The sequence below is a fragment of the Poecilia formosa genome, unplaced genomic scaffold, assembly GCF_000485575.1.
Source record: "Poecilia formosa unplaced genomic scaffold, Poecilia_formosa-5.1.2 Scaffold6, whole genome shotgun sequence".
In the NCBI taxonomy this organism is placed as follows: domain Eukaryota; kingdom Metazoa; phylum Chordata; class Actinopteri; order Cyprinodontiformes; family Poeciliidae; genus Poecilia; species Poecilia formosa.
The window spans coordinates 1,980,710-2,005,668 of record NW_006799945.1 but is presented as its reverse complement, the minus strand read 5'-3'; the positions used below and the strand labels follow the sequence as shown (position 1 = coordinate 2,005,668).

The 24,959-nt window shown below is 38.1% G+C and overlaps 1 protein-coding gene across 3 annotated transcripts in view; it reads left to right on the top strand.

Moving 5' to 3' along the window:
* The first annotated feature begins 311 nt into the window (after nt 1-311).
* rabgap1 (RAB GTPase activating protein 1) overlaps nt 312-24,959 on the top strand; it is a 65,644-nt gene continuing 40,996 nt past the window's right edge. Inside the window, exons 1-14 of one of the 3 annotated variants that reach the window (XM_007566569.2) lie at nt 358-446; nt 9,145-9,377; nt 11,122-11,151; nt 11,888-12,143; nt 12,486-12,699; nt 12,831-13,005; nt 16,796-16,956; nt 18,312-18,422; nt 19,651-19,717; nt 19,823-19,925; nt 20,122-20,291; nt 21,360-21,528; nt 22,274-22,367; nt 24,253-24,403. In XM_007566569.2, coding sequence (XP_007566631.1) covers nt 9,225-9,377; nt 11,122-11,151; nt 11,888-12,143; nt 12,486-12,699; nt 12,831-13,005; nt 16,796-16,956; nt 18,312-18,422; nt 19,651-19,717; nt 19,823-19,925; nt 20,122-20,291; nt 21,360-21,528; nt 22,274-22,367; nt 24,253-24,403 — 1,854 coding nt within the window. In that variant the 5' untranslated portion in view covers nt 358-446; nt 9,145-9,224. Of the gene's footprint in view, nt 447-9,144; nt 9,378-11,121; nt 11,152-11,887; nt 12,144-12,485; nt 12,700-12,830; nt 13,006-16,795; nt 16,957-18,311; nt 18,423-19,650; nt 19,718-19,822; nt 19,926-20,121; nt 20,292-21,359; nt 21,529-22,273; nt 22,368-24,252; nt 24,404-24,959 lie in introns of all 3 variants that reach the window. The other 2 variants (XM_007566582.2, XM_016679055.1) reach the window with 2 other exon arrangements.

Sequence of the window (24,959 nt, the reverse complement as noted above, 5' to 3'; positions counted from 1 at the left end):
AAGAAGGATTCTTCATTAAAGAGAAATTACAACCCTGAGCATCCTCTTCAACGGGATTAATAAAGTTTTGGGAATTTGAATTCTGTGTTTATATCACTAGTCTTGAAATGAATTTTTCTAGTAAGCAAAATTCTCCTGCTAAAGAGTTGAACTGCAATATACCCCTACTTGACAAAAAGACTTAAGCTGAGGGTAACATTCTTTCTTTTAACCAAGAAGCATCTAACCCCAGGTCACCGAGGCCAACGCCTCACCTCACTTGGCTCAGCAGCAGCACTCGGTACAGGATTGAGGAGCGCCAGTATGCGCATGCGCAGTGTAGGTGTCAGCGGGTTGGTTGGGCTTGTGTTTACAGCTCTCCTTGGATGCTGCTCGCTGCCGATGTTCCCGAGAAAGTGCAATGCCGTGTCAAACGCCATTGGAATAAAAAATCCGTGGACTTAAAGGTAAGCGGGTTTGCGTTTGCACATGCTTAATATTTTCAAAGCCGGAAGTGACTGTCACATTCGTTTTGAGCATAAGCGCCTGTTTGTTGGTGCGAACTGCCTGGGTAGCATTGCTAACAGGCGTTAGCTCAGCAGCCATAATAAAGTAATGGCCTGTGAGGCTGTGGCCAACGCCAGCAAGTCAGCTGGGTTAATTCAGGAAATGCTCGCAAACACTTGAACGTAGCAGTTTACATTACTTACGTAGCGGTGACGGGATAGCGTGCCCAAATGGTAAATGTGTCATGAAACGTTTGAGTTACTTGAAGTCGATTTTTGCTGTTGCTATCTTTGCTAACGTTAAGCAGATTGGTGATGGCTAACAAACTGAAGCGATAAGTTAACATCAGAGGAGGCGAGGCTCACCCAACATTATCAAACAGAAACTGTTTGGTTTTTGTTCAGATGGCTGTTTAGAAGGGTTTCAGGTTAAAGATTCTATTATGTTTTCATGGTTGTATTAATTATCTCTCATTATGTCTGCTGGATATTGCACAGAGTATGTCCAAAAATTAATAAAATAAAATAAAATCAAAATTAAGCCAGCTATTTCATGGTCTTTACTTAGATTCTTATTGCGTTTTTACAGTTACTTAAGATCGTTATATGGTTTATATGTGACTGCTAATAACGCCTTGAATGAAACTTCTCTGATTTCAATATAGACTAAGCAGAAGAGTGAATTGTTTTTATTTTTCCTACAACATATTCTAATAAAAACACACCAACATGTTGTGTTGCCAGAAAGTTTGAATATCATTTACAGTAAAAAAACAAAACAAAAAACAAAACGTATATGTAAATGAAATGTTACACAATTATGGGGAAGACTTGTGACTTGACTGTTCATCCCAATCAAATGATTATTGCAAAGAAAGATGTAAAAGTGCCTTATCCAGTCTTATTATTGGAAGGTTGAGTGGAAGGAAAATCATGCAGAGTGAACATGGATAACCAGAACCTTGATTGAACAGTGACATAATGCTTGCTCAAGACTTTCAGACAATGAATTTTAATCCTTAAAATATGTCACTCTGGGTGTAATAAATCTATAGAACATGACTTTCACATTTTGAATGTAGATGCATTTATTTAATAAAAAACTACGTGTTAAAAGAGTTAGTTATTCAAATAAAACCCAAAAACTAAAAAGGAATTACAAGATCTATCCTTTACCTGAGAGATGACTTACTTGCCTTTTGGAAAATCATTTCAAAGTCATTAATAGCTGTTTTCAACATTATTTATGTGGAAAATGATTTGATTTTCTTATTTATAATTGTTAAAGACATTACTTTATTGCGATAAAAAAGGAGTGTTAAGCAACCTTTCTGATGGGACGTAAGTAGTTATTTGTTATCAAGAGCAGAGATGATATCATTGCATCGTCAGGAGAGCAGTTGGTGTTGCACAGCTCTGGAGTTGAATAGTTGAATAATTTGTATTTCAATGAATTGGCTAATTATCGCAAAAATAATTGTTACTAAATAATTAGAGATCCTATTTTGGTATCTCACCGTTTGTACAGCTCACATTAATGCCAGCAGCTCTCTTGTGTGTTCCCCCTTAAAGTTAGCTAGTTATGTTCACTGTTAGATTCCTAAAGTTTGCCAATATGTCTTGATACTTGTTTTACTCATAGATCATTTTGGACTCTTTTAAAATGCTAAAACAGAACAAGTTGGCTGCATTATCTTCAGCTTGCTCTGTGCTGAAGTCTATCTCACTTGGTAGCCTGAATGAACTGCTCAATTGCCTCCGTGGAGAAACAGAAACATCTGACATTTTTTGTGTTTCCGCTGATGTTATGTTAAACACCTCACAGATGTTGACAATAGCCGAGTCCTTTTTTGCTGCAGTTACAATTTTCACACCTATTTTTGTTGTCATCATTGTGACCTGGTGTTTTTTAGGTATGCTGCGTTCACTAATCTGAAAGATTCAGAAAGATGCCGATAAGTGGGCAACAAGCTGATTTCCCAGGACACTTTTAATTTTCTTTTTCCTCATTAACTATGATGGTGTTCATTTTCACAGAACACTTTAATTTATTTTTTAGTTACATTTTAGTTTTTAAGGCTTTTAAGAAAAAATGCTTTGCATTTGTTTTAGGATGGTCTATTTCCTGATCTCTCTTTAAGTTTCTAAAAGTCATTTTTAACTTTTCATTAGCATCAACATGTCTAATACCAGATCAGCTTGGATTTGTAAAAACAAATGTCAGCAATTTCCATCATCCGTTAAAAATTGTAATTAAGGAAAACTACGGCGACAATTCTTGTCAACAAAACCATCACTACACATGATTAGAGATCAGAAAATGACACTATAAAAGGCTTACTTTATATATGTTGATATATCTGCCACAAATTTGAAACTTGACTGGAAAGAAGCATTGGTTGAATTGACTTTGTATTTTGAATGAACAAATTTGATTTGATTCTGACTAGCAAATGACATAAACTCCAGCTAGTTATTTAAAAACACTGTTTCCAAATCGATATTTTAATAACATTTTTAATGCCCTTTTACGTTTGTAAAACTTTGTATACAATTTCTGCACATGCGACCATTCTAAACCTTCACCTTTATAACATTGTTTACTTCAGAGCAAACTCAGTAAGAGGTATGGAAGGAGTTACTCTGTATATTTTCCTCTTGTAATGCCTAAGCCAGTTTTTTACTGTCAGGAATCCTGAACAGTTGTGTGATTGCATAACAGTCATAAGAAAAAAAAATAAAAATCTTAGTCAGCTTTTTTTTGTGGTCTAAATCCTTCAAGTCAGATGTTATACACTTTTATAGCTGATGAAGCGCGTTCACAAAACCACTGAAATACCAAATCACCTTTTTTTCTTTGTAAATATTAACTGTACTGCCATCAACAATCAGTGTTTCACTGAGACCTAGAACACACTCCCTCACTTAATACATAATTACTGCTCCTCTCTGTTGCAAGAGTTTTAATTGCAAGGTACTTTGTCACAATTGAATAACAAAGCTGTGTACTTAGCTGTCTCTGCACCAGCCTAACATCCGTTGGACACGCTCCAGCTCCAGCATCTTGGAAGGCAGCCATGACGGCAGTCCTTGTTCTTGTCTGCAGCCTCAGTGCGCTTGGCGTCACCTGGTTCTAGTTCTGAATGCAAAAAGGCCATTAAGCTTGTAGCAGATTTCCCCGCAGAGAATAATAGTCGCTGCTGTTGCAGGCTGCAGTGAGGATGTTCAAGTTGCCCTGAGGGATGTAATTCCAGAATGTGATGCTTCTGACCCGCAGCTACAAAAGTGTGGGAAGCAAAGTTTATGGCTGTATCACACTTTATACTGATTAAAACATATAAAAAAAAGAATAAAAAGACAGACATGTTGCAACATTCTTTCCCAACTGTTGCAACAACTTGGTGATCTACCCTAATAAAATCTCATATAAAAACAGATTGTGCAACTTCTTCAAGTAATTCCGTGAAATTAAGAGAATTAAGAAATGCTAGTAAATAAGCTGTTGACCATTCGTTTTGCTTATTTATATTTGTAAAAGAGACAGTGTCATTAACAGTAGGTCAGTGGGTTAGATGAAAACAAGTGTGGTGGATGGAAACAAATAAGTTGTTGCATGATAAAGACTGAATACAGGTAGATGGGAAAGTGACTGTAGTTGGGATCACAGGATAAGTTCTTGCAGTGTTTTTGTAACCTGCAAGCTGAACTGAAAATTAACTTTGCTTAGTTAGATTTTAAACTTTGTGGCTGAATTTGTTTTTGTGAAATTACACATCAGACTCCTAATCTCATAAACTGTTTGCAGAACTCTGTGTAGAACTTAATAAACTGAAATAAATAAGCTATGTTTAGCCTGGTGGGGGCCCAAGTAAAGCCTGGTGGCCCGCCAGACTCATAATACGCTGGGGGAATCCCTGTATACGTTTATTTTATTCTTATATTAATTTGAGTGGTGGCAATAACTGTGATCTATTTATAACTATCTATTAGTACAAGGTTGCATAATTTCTATCTTTTTCATAGCTCTTCTATAAAGTTTCTAAATTAGAAAATGGTAATAAAAGCCCTACTAAAAATAAATGCAAAATTCTTTGTTTAGCACTTTGAATAATTTAAGCCCTCATACGATAACTTTTTACATTTTTGTCTTCATTCCATTATTTGATCTTCTGAGCTTTTAATGGCTTCCTCCCATCTCTTTGTTTTAACACTTGACACTTGTGTCCTTCACAAAGGTCTTTATTGATTTTCTTGTCCAGGCATGCTTCAGCTTTTCTTACGCTGCTCTGAAAATTGCAGCTGTTTTGAGTATTTTAGGGATTATTTGGATTTCTTCTGTTTGGTAAAATCAGATGTTCATCAATTAGGCTTTTTCTAATGGACACTGATTTCTCCTAGAAGTCCGACCTGTCAATTCCAATTTTTACTTCTTCTGTAAAACCTGTGAGGAATAGATTCTACAAAAGTTCTCCAGGTTCTTCGGTAGTGGTAATAATTTAAATCCAACAGAAAATACAGAAAATATGAGATTCCCCTGATAGTATATGTCTGATCTCGAAATACACTATACAAGTATATGCATGTGGTTTGTTGGCACATATGCAAACCAAAAATGATATACGGTTGTTACTTTGATGCACGTAAGGAATAGGAAACATTTAATTTTTCAGTATTGGACCAGCTGATTACTGGTCAGAAATGATTAAAGGAAAATTCCTATTCAATTCTTTAGTTAGTTGATCTGTACATCCCTAATTATAATTAAATCATACCCCTGCCATACAAGTGCCTAGAATAAAATAAATGTCATATCACGTTATGAATTTACCATTACCATCATCTGTTTTCACAGATCTGTCCAAAGGTACATCAAAGGCGTCTATCTTTTTAGAATTTCGATTCAAAAAAGATTTCTTAGTATTTTCAACAAGGTTTGCTTATTATTAGTTATTACCCATTATGACGGATATAATTGCTTGAACATTTACAGCTAAGTGTCAAGTTTCCAGAGCTCTGCTCTTTCTAAAGAAGTTGTGACACATCACTGCTAATGAAGCGTTTGTAAAATAAAAAAAAAAATAAAAAAAGCAACAACATGTCTGATGCTTGGTCTTTCACAGTGAAGGGGTTTGTTGAAGTCAGGGAGTCTGTTCAGTAGTACAGGAGGAGCACTTTTCTCACTTGGCTCTGAAGTGGGATAGCTATTGGATCCTCAGGACGTCTAGAATCTAAACTCAAATTTATTAGTGGTTTAGATTCACCTTACATTCCTTTGCCTCCCATTGCATCTCTAGTAGAGACAGTTTGAAAGGGGCAGCTCTAAATGCTCCCTGTTTCTCCCTGTGGCGCTCCCTCTCCTGAGGTGCACATAGGACCCATCTGGCAGCCCCAGAACAGACCGTTCAGCTGGGGAGGGCGAGTGAGCAAAGCAAAACAAAGCGCAAACGGGCACAGTTGATTTCCAGTTTCCAGTTACACTTGCTTTGACATTAATCATACAATTTGCAGAGATATGTTGTATCTATAGAAGGGCCCTTTTTTGTTAGTCTTTATTGGTAAAAATAGCATTTTCACATCAAGCCATTACAGATCACTTGTAGGCTGCAGAGTCATTTGTATGCTAATGAAATTGGATGTAACTGATTCTAATTGAATAATTTGGGGTTGTAGTCCTAAAAAATGCAGACCTGACTACGCTGAAGCACTATTATTATACATCTACGAACATATGTAGAGACTCACTGATAACAAAAATGGAGTCAGTTTAGAAGAAGATTTTTGTTGTTGGAGATTTCTTATTATTCAAGCACAATAATTTAGTTTAAGACAAATAACCTCAGCTGCTTGATTAAAAAGTAAAAAAAAACTACAGTGTCTTAGTGGATTATAAAATTGTATTCGTTTTGAGATAGAAATATACTCTGTTTCTTCACCATTTTTAATTGACATTAAAAAAATAGTACTCAGAGATGTGCTGGACGATACAGCTTGCAACTAAATTGTAGTCCTTTTTTTATGCATATCAGTTCAGTTATATAAAAAAAAAAGTCAGCGTCTCTTATGAGGAATAATGGATTTGTCCCTGAAGTTGCAGCAAGGCGCAGCTAAAGAACAGCATGGCTTGGCAGGAGCAGACAGAGATCTGTTGCTGAGGCCAACGAGGAAGACAGGGTGACAAGGCGGCCATTGTAAGTGTCAGAGCTGCCAGTTAAATAGACAGTGTTAGATTGTGTGTGCATCCATACAGATGTGCTACTGTGTGTGAGCACTCGTTAACGGTCATGGCACAGCTGTTTGTGTTTTCTTTTCCCATCATGTGGTTTCTAGTCTTTTCTTGCTTTTTGATACATAAATGAATTGGAGCGACGTGGAGTTTTAAGTTTAGTCACAGTATTTTGTGGTACTGTTGTGAGAATGATAAAAAAAAAAATATGATAAGAACTATCTATTCCTGCCTTTGTTTTTAGGTAAATTTAGGTTATGGCTGTGACAGCAATCACAGCTCCACAAACCCTCAAAAAACATTTGGAATGTGCTTCTTTAGGACACCAGCCACATAAAGATGCGATTCGTATCACTAGGCTGCACATATTAACCGAATTTAATCATATTTTTAAATGTAATTTATATTTATTCATGTTCTCGTTGAACAAACAGTGGAGAAAGTGGTCAAACAATCCCAAACAATATGGACATTTTTGGAGAGTTTTAAGCATTGTTAATTGGAATTTATTGCGACAACAATCAATCAAAACTCTTATAAGAAATGAATCATGATATATGGTAAATAATACGATACGATAAATGCCCACCCATAAAATGAACCTGTTGTTGTCTTCTACATGCCTCAAAATTTCCATGATTTTAAATAAAATAATTTTGATTTCAGAAGTTCTCATATCCCAGTTCCCGTCTAATGTAGCAGAACAGCAAACCAGGGGAGTAGAGGAGATTTCAGTTAAATACAATCAGATTAAATCCTCCTTGCTCCGACTTAAAACCCTCACATTGAAAACAAAACATTTGGAAACATCGAGGTTGGGTGGTGGTGGAGTATGGAAGTGATTTGCTGTCAGCATCCTCTGACAATCTTCATGATCTTCCTGATAAATGTCTATAACGTTTTGTGTTAACACTTTGTACAGCTGCACAGCTAGCTCACCTTTCCAGGCAGTCATACAGAGTGGATTGTGTTTATATAAGCTGTCAAGAATATAATGTTGGTTAATTAAACGAAACAAACAAACACAAAAAAAAAATCAATGCTTTCTATAAAAAATAAAGAAATACATATATACAAGGTTAATTTTAGAAAACATCTCTGTGTTTCCCGTTTAGTAATTTTATAATGAGGTATTGCATTCTTCTTTTCAGTAGACGCAATACTAATTTTTTTAAAGTTCTGATTTGAGTCTGACAAACTCTGTGAAGGGACTTAAAGTTTAGGGTGATGGCATCGAGGCCTTCTAGCCTCAAGAACTTGGATCTCATCATCAAAGGTAAATTGTTAAAATATCAGTGGAAACGTGCAAAAAAAACTGGTAAGCTCTTATCAGTAGTGCTCGAATGCTGTAATGCAAATTCAGATAACCAGCCTCAGGCGGAAGACTAGCTGTAGCACACGAGAGAAATGGGATGAGTAGGAACAATGATCGTTACAAACAGTGAAGGGATCAAGCACAAGCATGTTTGTGTGAGACTGTAGTAACAGTAACAGGTTTCTCAGTTGGGTCATATCGTGTATTGCATTATGAATCGTTGCGTTTCTGCAATAGAAGGAGAGTAAAAGTTAACACCCAGGAACCTCTGAACAGCACTTGTTGCCATTTGTTCTGATGTAAAGTTACAGCTGTACGTTTGTCGTGTTTAGTTGGTGTTGATAACATTTTTGGCAGCACATCACTGTAAAAGCAAATAAAAAAAGAAATGAACAAAGTTTTAGTTTTTTTTTTTTTTTCAATAATATGTGACAATCATATCTGGAGTGATAGAAAATGTGTGATCTTTTCTCCTTTTTTGTTCTGCTGTTGGAGGTGGTTTAAGTAGAAAGGGGAAGTTCACACATAAAGCAAGGGAGATCCAGAGAAAATAGAAGAAGGAGATGAGAAAAGCGAGGGGAGAACCAGGAAGTAGTCACCTCCAGAACTTTTAAACCGTTCTTCATGGCGTTGGCACCTTCTTCATGGCTTCATCTTCTTGTATTTAACAACTGTGACTGCCAGTGAACATAACATTTATTTTAAGGGGAAATACTGACACTGATTAGGTCTTTATGGCAAAGTAGCTTTTGATTTAGTTCCTTACATTTGGATCAGCCCGACTTTGCAGCAAGCAATTAAGCATTCATCTTATTTGTTCTGCTAAAATACACATTACTAAGGAGGAAAAAAAAACAAAAAAAACTTTCTGCTTGCTACGTTTTTATTTTCAATTATTTATCGCTAACTTTTAAACTGAACTTCACTTTTAATTTATATGTTTTACTGGTTTTGTTTTTCCTTCAGCTGCTAAAAAAAAAACCCCATTTAAAAACAAATCAGATTCTTCCTCATTTTTAGAGTTTGGGTCAAGTTTCTGCTTGACCAAAAGAGGCTTTCATTTCCTTCATGACTGCTGTCATCATGAATTTTATTTATTTATTTATTTTTTGCTTTTCTAGGTGATTTTGCTCATCATCTCCCTACACCTCCTCCTGTCTTCCATTCATGAGCAGCAGGGTCGAAATTAAAAGTGGCAGCCATGGATGACAAGGGCTCTGTGGGGAAGATTAGCGTATCTTCAGACTCAGTGTCAACTCTCAACAGTGAGGACTTTGTCCTCGTGTCCCGGCTGGGGGACGAGACACCTTCATCCACGAATAATGGTAGTGATGACGAAAAGACAGGACTGAAGGTAAGGACGGGTGGTGTGGAAGGACCAAGGGCCAGTACCATATCTTTTTCGAGGGGGTGGTGAAGGGTGGGGACTTCCAGAAAGTTGGAAACATGCAGAGCTTTGTAAAAGTATTCGTACCCCAAAAACTTTTTCAGATTTTCTTGAACTACAACCACAAACCTCAATGTATTTTGCAGTGATTTTATGTGACGGACCAGAAATAAGGGACTGCATCTGCGGTCCCTTGACATGTTAGAAAATTTAATATACAAAACTATAATAAAATAAGACAGAAAATCTAACGCTACAAATTGCTTTCTAATCACACAGACAAACACGTGTACAGACTTAATCACTGGCATGCGCACGTACACACACACACACACACACACACACACACACACATACACATATGTTACTTGAATGCATACAGTTACTTGAATGCATTTCCTTGTGTTGTGTTTTCAAATTAAATCTCTACCTGTTTTATACATGCAGAAACGGACATTTTTACCCTTTCTTTTTGCAAAATGGATTAAACCCAATCGAAGTGAAAAATATAATTCCTTGTTGGATTTCAAATTGCATGTCACATTTTCAGATTTCATACTATTACTTTGGTCCAAATTTGCAGCGCTGCACTAGTTCGTGTTGAAGGTCTTGGTTGTAACATGCCAAAACAGTCAAGGAGTATAAATACTATTGAAAGGCACTTTGCAATAACATCAAAATTTGTCCTACAGGGTAAATAGCAACATGTCAGCGTTCTCTAATGCGAGAGCAAAGCTGATCTACATGAAGTTTTATTTAGTTATTTGCAGATTGAGGGGTCACCATTTGTAAGGATTAAATTGATTCATCACTCGCCTGTAAACCTTTTCACCTTTTCTCATGTGTAGTTTAGATTACATTCACTCCTGACCATATGACTAACCATTTCTTGTGTTGCTTTTGTTTTTTTTTTTTAATTCTCATTCTGTACTTTTCTCATAAATTTAGATCTGAGTTACTTTCACATTTTCTTAACACACTCCCAAACCTTATCTCGGGTTAATTATATAAATTAGAAGCTTGCAGTTTGTCTGCAGTCTAAAATCTTTAGACAATGAAAGGCTATTCTTTGGAAAATGACCGCCATCTTCTGTCAGTCAGCTGGCTCTAATAAAATTATGCTTTATTGAACTGTGTTGTGGTAAACAAAGCTTTGCCTTGTTACAGTTTCCTTAATTGCTATTTATCACTTATTCCAGATGATCATGGATTTTGAGACTGGTTATCGGTTCAGTTTTGCATTTTCACTTTGATTTTGGACTAAGTGGTTTTGCTTGTGTCTTTTATACTCTTCCCAAAGTTTCCTTCACCCCTAATTCCTTTGTTGTACCAGTAGATGGCGCCAGATTAGTATGGAGTTGCATATCTATTTGCAGACCATTGGTATTTCTGCTGCTTCATAATGCTTGTGGATAAAACGCTTTCCCTTTTAGCTGATTTGATCAGCAGTCAGTGAAGCTTTCCTGAGGCCTTCGCGACATCCTCAGCTTGCGGTCAGATATGTGAAAAGCAGCGCCCGACCGGCACCTGTTCACTTTCCTCACGTTGTAGAAAGAAATCACTCCATCCATTGAGCCCCACTCATTCTGATGTCATGTTTTTTTTTTCTTCTTTTTTTTTGGCAACATATTTTCTTGCACATTTGCCTCCCAGCCAGCCCATCTAGTCAGGAGAGGAGCCAGCGTGTCTAAACTTGTTGTTTGTTATGCAGGTGATTTCAGAGGAAGGGGTCAGCTTTAAGGTCAGTCCTCTTCTCCTGCTTATTTTCTTTTCCTTCTCTGAGAGCAATTTCTTTTGCTTTCCTTTGCTCTATCTCTGTGATGTGATTTAGTGGTGATCCTGTCTGTGATTATTCCTGTGTTTGTTTCTCTTATTATTGTGGGGTAACTTTGCAATATCTGGCTGTTAATTATGGTGTTCACTGATGGTATTACGCTACCTGCCCGAGCTCGCAGGTATACCTGCAAATAAGTGATGTGATGAACTATTTGTGTAGCATCCATTGAGCTGGAAATGGACGTTTGAGTGAAACGGTATTAGAAAATGGTCTAGATATTATCTTAATTGAGTTTGCCTTCCAATAACAGTGCAATAAGCCACTGATCTCGGTCAGTACCAAAAAGCCTCCGATGCAGTTTGTCTTATTTCATTCTGCCCTCCATGTGGAGATGTTATACACCCTATACTGACCTTCTACTAATCACTAATATTAAATGAAACCTGATGAAAATATATCTTTAAAACCATCACTAAGCAAAACTTTATTTTTTTTTTTTTTTTTTTAAGAAGATTACAATCACTCAAACTGCATTGTGAAATCAGGTGTAAGCTGTCGGTAAACGGTTGGGATGTGCTTGCTGTCGGCTTCCGTCTCTCATGGCGATTGCTGCGCAGGTCTTTATGTTTCTTATCCGGACATTAACTTGCAATATTTTTCGCCCCTGTATTTCTGTCTTATTTTGACGTGCGTGCATCAGATTGTGGGGAATGGGAGTGAGCAGCAGCTCCAGAGGGAGTTGGAGGACGTCCTCATGGACCCGTCGGTGGCAGACGCTGGGCTCGGATCGGAGGCGATGAGCAGCCTCGGCCCCAGTGACCATGGGGTTCTTCCGAACGTGACGTCCCCCGTACCGGCAGGCACCGACCCGTTAAGTTCGCCTCCGCCCAAGCTGGAGATGGTGCTCCCTGTTCAGACGGCCCAGGAGAGCGAGCTGAATGAGAGGTCTTACAGAGGTGAGGACGGGTGGCACTGTTTCAGTCTTAAACAAGTAAAGTGGGGTCTGCCTTCCTCAGCTCTGTTGCAAAACCAGCCAAACGGTTGGTGGATTCCTTGTATTACCCGAGTTCAGGGTGCTGCTGATTGGACCAGATTGTTTTCACCTTCTGAGAAGGGCTGCAGAGTGGCACACATGTTTATTCACCCACATCTGCGCAACACTAGTTAACGATTAAATGATTACTCAATAAACTGATGATTTTTTTCAATAATTGCTTCAGCACGATTAATCTGATTAAAGTAAACGTCGTCTCTCCTCTCCTTGCTTTTTTTTTTTTTTTTACTCCTGTGCTCTGCAGCAGATGAATCGTCATCAGAGGGAAGCCCTTGCAGTCCAATCCCGGACGAGGACAGCGTTGTGTTCAGCCAGCTAACATATCTGGGGTGTGCCTCCGTCAACGCCCCCCGGAGTGAAGTGGAGGCCCTTCGTATGATGAGCATTCTCCGAGGGCAGTGCCAACTCCCGCTGGATGTCACACTTTCAGTGCCAGGCGTGTCCGAAGGCACTGTCAGGTTGGTACAACAAAAAGGTTGAGCAAGCACTTATTTAACCACAATTCTCATATGTTGTACACATGGGACATTAGAAACTGAACAGAACACTTAAAAAAAAAATAAAAAAATCATATTTCATGTTTTAACAGGTTGTTGGACCCCCACAACAACACAGAAATTGCCAATTACCCCATTTATAAGATCCTGTTCTGTGTCCGAGGCCACGACGGCACACCAGAGAGCGACTGCTTCGCCTTCACCGAGAGCCACCACAACGCAGAGATCTTCAGGATTCACGTGTTCCGCTGCCAAATCCGAGAGGCGGTAAGAATTCTGTTTATACTTTATAAAACATACAACATGTATCTCAGACTTTGCTGCCAAGGTAAGGGTAAGTTGATTTGATTTTATGTGGCACCGATTCACAACAAATGTCATCTGAGAGCACTTTAAGAAATAAAATGTTCCAGCTGCTGTCCAGTGTAACAAATTCAATTGGTGTACTAGTTGGGAGGAGAGGAATGAAACAGGAAAAAAAAAGAACCTAGGCTAGATTTTCATTTGGAAAAAATAGAGTAGGTCCTGTTAATGGCTTCATCAAGGGAAGAAACATTATTTTAAAAAAAGTAGGTCTAACTTGGTCCAGGAAAGAATCGTGGCTTCACACAAACATGACTTCTTTGGAATGAAGGGCAAAAAGTGCACCCCATATGGGCACTGTCTTCCAAACGCAGGAACACAGTGAATGCACTTAAAAACAAATAATGCATAGATTGTAAGTAACAGGAGAAAATTGCAGATGGCAGAAAAGTACATGCCGTACATGCAACAGAATTGAAATCTAATAGGTCAGTGAAATGTTTATGCCATCAAGCCATTCAGATAAACATCAAGTTTGTTCGCAAACACACTGCCTGAAGGAATTGACATTACAGGTATGTAAAAGGCTCCACAGATTTGATAAGAGCGAACAGATTTACTGAAAAATTGGGTTAAAGTACAGCTGCCGTGTTCAGTGACCTGATTCCTCCCACATGAAAGCACTCGGTGTAGCTAAGAGCCTTCAGACAGACACTGCTTTAATAGTCCCACTTCATCCCATTGTCCAGAGCCTCAGACACCAACCAAGAATAGATATGCTCACACCATAGCACTTAAAGAGCACTAGCACAGTCAAATTAACACTCACACATTCAAACAAGGATATTTCTCTGTAACAATTAGTTTGTTTTTCTAAGTAACTTGAATTCTCTGTGGCCCAGTTCTTCCATTTTCTTCACATTTTCAGTTTTAATTTCTCCCCACCTTAATTTTTCATCCTCTCAACCAACTCCTGAGCTATACACACTCTTTTCTTCTGTTTAAAACATTTTCTGAGCTCAGAAGAAAAAAAAAAGTGTATTTTCTCACTGTGCATGCATGAAGCATGCGACTCCCCTGTTCTTTACACCACCTCCTTTGTGGGCTCAGGCCCCTTAGCTTGTTTCCAATAATTGCTGGTTTCCTGATGGAGAGCCCCACTGTGTCTCACACCCGGCGATTTCTCTTTCTCAGCTCGCTGTTGCTGGTTGTCAGCATAGATGTATTTATTAGGCTTTCCAGAACACATCTGCTCAGTTTCACGACTTTTTTTTTTTTTTTTTAGAAAAATAGTTTAAGCTTATTCTCCTATTTAAATTTCCCTAAGTATACTTATCAAGATTGCGTCCTCCAATTAATGTAACGCTAAAAATGTTCACAGTTCATTGGTAATTTGTCTGATATTTCCTGTATGGATTGTAGACTTTAAAATGTTTAAAATTTCTTAAAATTAGAAACGTTCCTGGTGTAAAACTTATGGAAACATCATAGAGGCGAACCCTTTCTGTGTTAGCTCTTTGTTTAAATCTCCCGTTGGTTTTTGTTGCATTTGGCTTTCTAAATTAGAACTGTAAAGAAAGAGAGAGAGAGAGAAGAGAAGATAGTTTATTTAGTGGAGTCAAGTTCCTTTCTTTAGTTTTTATTTTTTTCAGTGGGGGTGGGGGCATATATGAGAATTGGTAAATGTCCAGTTGGTATATGTCAGACTGCATACATTTACAATGAGAGTGCTGGAAAAGCTCCTTCAAGCTGCAGAAGAAGAAATCCATCTGAAAACAATAAAATCTGGAAACAGTTACTTGAACATTAAGCTGAGCAGGGAACAACACTTCTATTGTGTTAAATGTTATTCTTTCTATCAACACATGGGTAAGACCCCCTCCATTTAGCTTTCTTAACCCCCCCTCCCCCCCCAACACTCACTTCCATTCTCATTTGGTGCCTTATGAAATAGCCCCTCTGCAGTCCCCTAATGTTCTTCCTCTTTACCAGGGACAAAACAAACACTCCTTTATTCTCAGGTCTAAATAAACAAAAAAAGGTCTTGTTATTCATTGGTAACAGCAGTTGCACCGCATCATCTCCCTGTACTCAAAAGCTTTGTTGTTTACCACTTTTAGAAATGATCAAAAAGTGCTTTAAAGTGAGCCTCAAGCCGGGATGGAGGGGTCTTCTTTAACACAGGCACATCTGTCTGTAATAATCTAAAGTTAAAGGACTCACCGAGGGAAAGGTACATTTAGAGAATGTGACTAAATTATCACTTCCTTCTTGGCAGGCTCTACCTGTACCCAGTTTTGATTTTGGAGATTTACCAGAACCCGTTCTGCTGCTTCTCGTAATCCAGACTTGTCTGTTTAGTGTTAAGGGTCCATGCCTCGACCGGCTAATTCTTCTCCAAAAAATTATGTTAAACGACCAACCTCCTCACCTTCCCCTCCAGAAGCAGTTGACGAGATGAGGGAAGCACACCAACATCGGCCGGCACCAATGTTGGCGTCAATGTATCGTGCATCCGCTTTTGCTCGTTACTTAACCTTTCAACTCGGGCTGCACAGTATGTTAAACTCCTATGAAAATAAAGCATTTTGAAGAGAGTGAGGCTATGTTATTTTTATACTTGGAGATGATTTGGTGCTTTTAACCCTCCTGCAGTTGTAAGCGATAGGGTCACTTGGACCCCACAAGTGCATGGTCTGGCAGGGTCTCACTGACCCCACGTGCGCTTTTACAGGTTTTTATTTTGAATGGTTTCAGGAACTGATGGGCAATCCTTTCCCAGAACCCCCCGCTTCGCCGCTGTCTGATTGTGACTTTTGCCTTGTTCCTCCTGAGCATCACGCTACGACCACCGGAGGGTTAAATAATAAAGCACGTACTTTGCAGCCTAGTGACTTAAAAGGAAATTTAAAAAAAAAAGCTAACCTCTTTGGCATGTTTTCACATTAACTACTAAAACAAGCCTTTCTTAATTTTATATAAAATTTGTTCAATTAAAATTTCAACTTAATAAATTAGTTTTGGTCGAAGTCGTTCAGAGCCACTGGATAGGCTAAATCGACACCCCCACACCCCTGAGCTAGACAAACACATGCAACACATTGGTCCGTTAATAAGCACAGCCACTTTTCCATGGAAAGTAGATGGTCTTATGACAACTTATGCTCAGTTCTTCTTTTGTTTAGCCCCCTAGTGTGGCTTCAGTGCTGTGTACGCATAATAGGTCATTTAGTAACCACATTGTAAAAAGCTCAAGCACTTTCATCCACTTTATTTCTAATATTCTTGCTGTCGTCAACTCAAGTCACGCTTTATTTTGAACTGTGTAATCTTTTTAAGAATGACATTTTACTGTTAAATTACATTTTTAATGACATTTTACTGTTAAATTACATTTTTAAGCTGTAAAACAGGGCTGCATGATTTCAGAAAAACATGGAATGATGGATGTGAATGTTGCTATGATACTTTAAATCTGTTGCAAGCATCAGACACCAGGTACTGAGTTGTCTAACAAGCTATGATGAAAATTAAAACATGTTTTTTTCTTCTTTTCTAAAACCGGCAAAAGAAAAAAAACCTGAGCTGTAGTTTCTTAATGACTTTACAAGAACCCCTAATAGATATTATAAATAAATCCTACTGAGACAGAGACTTTGAATAAATTGTATGTCAGAAATGTATTGCATTTGATTGCATTCCTTTTCCCTTCTTTTCCCATGGTTGATTGCATGTTGTTCGCCTCTGCTTCCAGGTGAGCCGGATACTGTACAGCTTTGCCACGGCCTTCCGGAGGTCAGCTAAGAAGGCTCTGCTGTCGTCTCAGCAGAATGCCCCGCTCACCCCTGACAGCGACTTGTTCACCTTCACTGTTAGTCTGGAAATCAGGGAAGATGATGGCAAGGGTACTTTTAGGTAAACTCACATTCAAGATTCTTGATTTGTACTTGCACACAGTGTAATTTAGAGATGTACCGGTTAATTGGGTGAAGCTCATAATCAGATTTTTTTTAATTCTCTTGATTTACTGCTCAAATAATGGAAAAAAAAAAAAAAATCTATTTTCTACCTTCTAATTCTGTTAAAACCAAGCAGTCCAGCATGTTCAGGCCTTGAAGGTGTCAACCTGATGCACACTGATTTACTTTTTAGAAACTAGATAAAAATTAGAGACACGTGCTTTGATGTGCAAATGGGAAAAATCTCGTAATCCCTTCACTTTGTGTTGGATTCAAAATGAATAGAAGAATAGTTGTTGAGAGAAACGGGAAACATACACTCAGGCTCTTCCTAGCGTTGCAGATAAGAAAGCAACACAGAAAGTTCCTGCCTTTGCTACATCTACACTCATCACAGCTTTGACCTATTTTTAATTTTATTTTTGTTTTCCTGTAATACTGAGTCACGTCCGTGGGTTTGCGAGAAAGCTTGCTCCACATGATTGAATCACACAGAAAACAAAGCAAAACAAACAAACAAAAAAAAAAAAACAGAATTATTTTTAGGCTCCACATTTCCTCCTCATTAGCTTTGAGTTCATTATTATTAGTGTCCTTCAGACAGGAAGTTTGAATGTAGGGTAATTTTTCTGTATTATGAGCTTTTTTTCCTTGTGTAAAGTATCTAATGTGATGTACAATGCTGTGTGGAAACTTCTCTGTAGCATAGTGTTGTTAACAGGCTTTTCAGTCTTAAAGAGGTAGATATTTTCTTATAAAGTTAAAATGGGGGACACAGTTTGAAAGCTTCTGGTCAATAGATTTCTATGAGTTGCTATTCAAAAGGGGGCGTGTTTTGGTTATCGGACTACATCCTGGAATTCACATTATTGAAATACTTGTCATATAGCTCAAAGTGACTGATATTGTTTCAACTTGGCTGACTCAAACTTTAGACTTTCCTTGGCATTTCCACAGAAATGTATGTCAGTGGGGCTTGGAGAATGTTGATTACCGTTTCTGTCAAAAAACAACAACAAAAAAAAAAAATACCTGGTGCCGATCCAGATCCACAAACTGTGCAGGACAATGAGCAGAGGCTGTTTGAATGTGGCTCGTGGTGTAATTTGATTTTGATTTAATGTCTCTGTTCCAAACTTGACCCCCTTTTTATAAACGTGCAAGTTCCGTCAACCTGTCCAGCTTTTCAGTTTCACATTTAACATCCAACTTGTTTCTTTAAATATAATACTTAAGAAAATTAAATCTATGTCATACTTTTATAAGCATGAATTTTCTTTTTTTTTTATTTTTTATTTTATACATTTTCAGTGCTGTGGCAAAAGACAAGGACAAACAGAGCTTCAAGCTTCGTGCTGGACTGGACAAGAAGATTGTAATTTACATTCAGCAGACCTCCAACAAGGAGCTGGCAATCGAGAGGTAAAACACTCCACCAAAACATCCACAGTTAGATGCACGTGTAGTGCATTTTTGCATAATTTGTGCAGAATTATCAAGTAAAGAAAAAAAATGATGATTGGTTTTCAAAATATTTCTTTTTAACTAATATGATGCTGCCACCACCGTGTTTCACATTATTTCCCTGCCACATAGAGGCATATTTCTGTTTATAACATAAAATCCCAACAAAATACCCTGACATATATGTTTACAACTAACAAAATGTGAAAAAAAAAATGTTGGAAGGTGTTGTATACGTGTAGGAATCATTGTAATGTAACATGAAACGTTACGATTCCCCTTGCGCTTCCTCTCTCGTTTGAGGCCCTCACATTTTCCCATAATGTTTGACTGAGAAAAGTAAATAGGGAACGGCAGTATTACAGAGACTCTGTGGAGCCCCTGTGACTCAGTGGGGACAGCTATTGTTTTCAAATAGTTCCTTAACTGCAGCTGCCATACTTTCTTTGTTCGCAGTGAACAAAAAATAAGGAGAATCGAGCTGCACAACACCCCTGGGAGAGTTACATCGAAATTTAATGTTGTGATCGACTGAATGTTAAACTGATAGCTATCGCTTCCCTTCCGCTTACCATGTCAGCAGGATTCAAGTAAATCTTTTAAGCCAGGTCCAAATTAAGGAAGTTCTGCAAAAGTGTAGTGAAGTCAAAAGGAATAGTTTGCCAAAAAGGAGGATGTTCCTCTTTTTGGTCCGACTCCTGCTTGAGCCTGAACCAGATGTTAATAAGAAAGCAATCTCTCAGTTGTAGTTGATTGACTCAGAACGTCTTCATGTCTCTGCGTCGGGGTTTAAGTAGCCCAGGGCAGCTGTGGTTTAGCCCGCTCTTACTCACAGCCTCTCATTTTTCAGGCTTTAATAAATCTGTTAAATTTCGGCATTCCCAGCAGATTTCCATTTTCAGCTTGAGTTGTTATTGTTTCATAATGTCAGAGAAAGTGAGGACTGAAAGAATGTGTTTAGTCTTCAACGTGGTCTGGACTGTGTTAGACCATCCGTTCAGGAAAGTATTTCTCCTCATTTATGTAATGTATCAAAACTTTCGCTCTATATAGAAAGAGTTATTGTTTTACGCCTGGTTTTCTGCCTCGTTTCTTTTTTTTCCTCAGTTTTTTTCCCCTTATGTAATCCTAATCATGGCACACTTCTCTATCTCCCATCCGCACATGCGTGTTTATTATTCTCCAGGTGTTTTGGACTCCTGCTCAGCCCGGGGAGAAATGTGAAAAACAGCGACATGCACCTGCTGGACTTGGTGGGTGACTATTGTTGTTTATTTATTTATTTTTTGCTTGTGTATTGTACGTGTTGTGTTTCTGTGTGTTATTTGCCAACTTGCTCCAACTTGTGTGCCCAACAGGAGTCAATGGGAAAGAGCTCAGATGGGAAGTCTTACATCATCACAGGAAGCTGGAACCCCAACACGCCTCAGTTTCAGGCTGTGAATGAGGAAACACCCAAAGGTAAGAGCCAAAAATGCTCTCTCAAGGTTCAGATAAGACTGAATTGTTCTCAAACTTATAACAAGGTTTATATTTGCTATGTACTCAGTTGGAAATTCAGTCATATTTCTATTCCAGTTTGTGAAATATGCGAATAGACGACTTCTCGCCAGAGTGTGTGATATTTAATCTTTTTTTTATTTATTTTTTATTTCAGATAAATTCATGTACATGACGACTGCAGTAGATCTGGTGATTACAGAGGTGGAGGAACCGGTCCGCTTTCTGCTGGAGACGAGGGTTCGAGTGTGTTCCCCAAACGACAGGCTGTTCTGGCCCTTTAGCAAGCGTAGCTACACTGAGACCTTCTACCTTAAACTACGACAGGTTTGTCTCCATAACCAGACATCGGCTCTGTCAACATTGTTCTGGTAAAGTGGGTTTCAGATGGTCACTTTGACACCTCTATTTTTTTTTTTTTTTACTTATTTTTATTTTTATTTCATGAATATTAGTGTATGTATGTTGCTTTTTATTTAAGTTGTTCTGACCAAACTGAGCTAAGCTGACTTAACTGATTTATTTGAGTAAAAATTCCCTGATATGACTGTTAACAAAAATCTACTGCATGAAGAATTTGATGTTGTTTAAAACCAAAAAAACGAAGGAAAAATTTTTTTTTGTCGCTTCAATCACAGTCATAAGCAAGTTACCGGGATGGCCCTCATGCAGCCATTTTTAATAGGGTAGTTTTGAATTTTTCAAATTATGATAAGTAAGCTTCAAATAGCTTCAGTTGATAGAAATACTGATTACTTGAGTATGGCTGATTAGAGAGGAAGCAAGACCAGTGAATTTAAAGAAAGGAATCTTTTTTTTTTTTTTTTCCATTAAATTAATTTCTCTATATTTTTGGAATCAATACTCTTAATTTTCAGCATATTTCTGACGGGAAGATCAATGGTGGTGTGCCACTTTTTACCTCCATTTGTTGTGTAAATAATTAAATGCACAGGTTCACAAAATAGAGTTTGCACAAATTGAGAGGATGGAAGTCCTCTTTTCTGACTAGCACTAATTTATTGTTATTCATGGCGAGTAAAAACACCATGTAAGTTGTCTGCTGCGGATAAGATAACAACTGCTGTTGCCAGAAACGCACTTCAATAATTCTGATGTATTGGTTTTAAATATGGGCTTCTGGAAAAGTCAGCACAAGTTATCTTGTCAGATAATTAGAGTGTTAACATTTTTTTTTTTGTATAATTTAATATCAACGCAAGTCCAGCTGTTGCATGAAGGCCCAGGAGGTTTGCTAGAGAACATTAGTGAATGACATACTTCACTGACTCAGTCTTCCCCGAGACGCGTTACAAAGTTGTAAAGCAGAAGCAAGCCCCCTTACTGTAACTCATTATGCTTTCCCACAGTTTATCAGACGTCTTCTCTTCTCAGATGGAGCGAAAAGAACGAAAGAGTCCTTCCTCTGACACACTTTATGAGGTGGTGAGTTTGGAAAGTGAAACGGAGAGAGAGAAGAGGAAAACCACAGCCAGTCCAAGCATCCTCCCGTCTGGGCCCGGGACCATGGCTCCTTCACCGCCGGAGGATGACGAAGAGGAAGGTGATCAACCGTCTTTCTGCTGCAGCCAACTCAAAACAAGAGGGAGCTATAAATTAGTTTACACATGAACACTGGAGGCTGTCCAGACCCCAGAAATAATAAATAGTGGTGCTGTTGAGCCTCTTGAAATTAATAAAACTTACATCACACAACTTAAATGGGTTATTTAAGCATTTGTTATCTGATTTATACAGAACTTCACATAAGAATGAAAATCCGTTCCTGTGGGGCAGCACCAAATTTAGCCATGCACTCTAGTGGATTTGAAATTGTGCACTTTTTCCTAGAGAACCGTTTGTTCTGCTTTGTCCTGGGTACATAACCAGCAGACATGTTTTAGTCAGGGATTTTTTGCTTGACTGTAAGAGCTGACAAAGGTTGCAAAATTACATAATTTGCTGTAGATTGGTTCATTTTTTACCTATTAACACAACTGTGACTTTATGTTTTTTCTTTTCTTTTTTCTTTTCCATCAGTTGCTTTTTACATGAACTGTAGCCATAAAAATAATAATAGTATGCACAATGTTGCTTTATTGAACCTCGCGGGGAAAATTCAGTCATTACATCAGATTCTTCTTTATTGTAGATTCAGTTTATTTGGTAAAATTAAACTCCTTTTTCGGGCTAATTATCTCACCATCTTGTTTTATGTTCATCTGATGTGACATGCACTAATAAAGCAAGAGTGTGCTGAACGGCTAACCGAGGATTTTTGCTTCCTGTTTGCCTTGCTTTGTGTCCAGATAACGACGAGCCGCTACTCAGTGGGTCTGGTGACGTTTCAAAGGAGTGTGCAGAGAAGATCCTTGAAACCTGGGGAGACTTGTTGTCCAAATGGTGCGGATTTGTTCCCCCTACTAATTTTGTTCTTTGACTCTGGATGTTGGTGCATTGAATACATGCAGGTCGGGTTGCATCTGTTCTAAAGGTCATCGCTTGCTTATTACAGCGTATTAGGATGGTTTCCCTCACCACTTAGCATAATTTTAACAAGAAACTTGTGATCAACTCCGTAAAAAATAAAAACAGCGGTTTAACTAGATGTAACTCAATAAAAGCATATCCATTTGCAGTTCTGACAGTTCTCGTTTTGAAGAAAAGATAAGTTATATTTCTTGTTTATTATGAATGTAGATGTATGTCTTTTAAGGGCAGCAAAGGAAAACATGATGCTCTGTAGGTTTTTGGGGTTTTTTTTGTTTCTTCTCTAATACAAGAAAAGGAATCATAAGACATCGCTCTAACCCTTTTGGTGACTTTTTTTTTGTGTGTGTGAGTAAATAAAGAGACTGTGTTCCTGCAATGTGAGGTCAAAGCACTCCAGCAAATCACAAAAAGACCTTTAAAGTTGTTGTTCCCCGAGGACCAAACCTGGCAGTGATTGCATCACATGCCTGGGCACGCTCAAATAAAAATCACCTTCGCTGTGTCTGCAGAAAATACCACGGAGTTATGCAACATGACCCTTGGAACAAATAAGCACATAAAAACTGTGAATAGATTTAAATAAATTATAAAAGATGGGTAAGAGTAAGAACATTATCAGAGAGAGAGCATTTGCTTCTTTGCTGATTTCTGTTTTTTTTGCTTAGTTTTGCCACGCTCCATTGTTTTAGATCATTAAACAACCTATAAGCATAAGCTGAAAACATGCAAAATGACTTTTTAAATGGTGATTCCGTCCATTGAGATGTCGATAAGCTATCCGGATCAACCCGGCTCTATGTAAACAAGTGTTTACCCCTCAAACCAAGTAACTGCTTGTTGCCTCTATTGGTGGCAACAACTTCCGTCAAGCGTATGCGACAACATGGTGGCGAGAATTTTATTTTGTCGTGGAGGAATTTTAGCACACTCTTCTTCTTCCTATTTTTTCTTCTGCCAGATGGGTAGGGTTGTTTGAGAATGAACGGAGCATTTAAGGTCAGAGCACATCTCACTCAAATCGGTACAGGAGAACGGGAAGTTACTTTTTTAGTAGACTAGGCTTATGTGGAAAGCTATTTTCCCTTAATAATTAGAAATGTTTTTGATCTGAAACATGTAAATGTGGCAAAAAAAAAAACAACAACCCAGAAATAGGTGAGGTGAATTAATGCTTTTGTCAAAACACTATATCTCTGAATAATTATATTAGTCGCTTATTCTGACATGTTAGACTTAAAGAAAAGTGGCTTCTAAGTGCACAGAAAGCTTAAATGTGTTTTAAAAGAAAAAAAAAACAAAACAACCAACATAACATTAAATTTTGTATTTGATGACTTTTTGCTTTTTACTCTGTTATTTTTACTGCTGTTGCCAAAAAAAGCCGGTGGTGAAATACAGCACGGTTATCCCAACAGGGTGGATAAATTACAGACACAAGTTAAATATTCAGAACTAGATTCATTGTATTTTTATTGTAAAATAATAGCGTTTTTATCTATGATTGATTTCTTCCTCTTGTGGAATGTGGGAGCATCGGCATGTAAATCATTTTTTTATTCGTCTTGCGTTAAATGAGGAGCCCTCATCCTCTAATCTCGGTCTCATAAACTATCAGTGAAAATACAACTCAATTCTTGATGACTATGGAAAACAGTCTTTTGAGCTCAAACGGCAGCAAAAAAATAAAGAATTTTGCCAAACTTTACTAAAATGACGACACAGGTAAGAAAAGGAAACGCATAGGGAGTGGTGATTAACATTAAATTGCGCTTCTGTTTGCCTCTGTCTCATCTAGGCACATGAACCTATCTGTGCGTCCAAGGCAGCTGCCGGCGTTGGTGCGGAGCGGCATCCCTGAGGCACTCCGTGGGGAGGTGTGGCAGCTCCTGGCAGGCTGCCACAACAATGACCACCTGGTAGAAGAATACCGAACTCTCATCACAAAGGTGAGGCCACACAGAAGAATTTCTAATGAATTTCAAATCTATATCTGTGGTGCTTTTTTGTGTGGAAACCGTTTCAAAACGCATACAAATGTTCTCCTTAGTATCAGTTCAAATTTGTGATTGCGATTACATCCCAGAAGGCTACATTTCGCTACGGTTTTGTGTTAAGACATTGCTCCATGCGTACAGAACTTATTGAGGATTGAAATGACAAAAAATAGTACATGTTGAAATATAAACGGTTGACTAAATAGAGAAGAAAGAATATTTAACGGGTTTTTTTCCCCACTGGGGTTGGCCCTAATGGTGGTTCTTAACTGGTTCTGAAAAAGAACAAGCTTGCTTTTCCAACACCTGATATCCAAGTTGGAGCCACATGAGTCAGAGGTTTGTCCTTTGACTTCCAGCACATTTTTTTGTTTAACTAAGGCAGGTTTGTTTGTTTTTTTTGTTGTTTTTCTCCTTTAAAACATTGTTACTGTTGTTCTCCGTAGCAACCGTCCGCATTTATTTGTGGTTCTTTTGGAGCGCACCTCGGGGGTTCACCAGTGGCCAT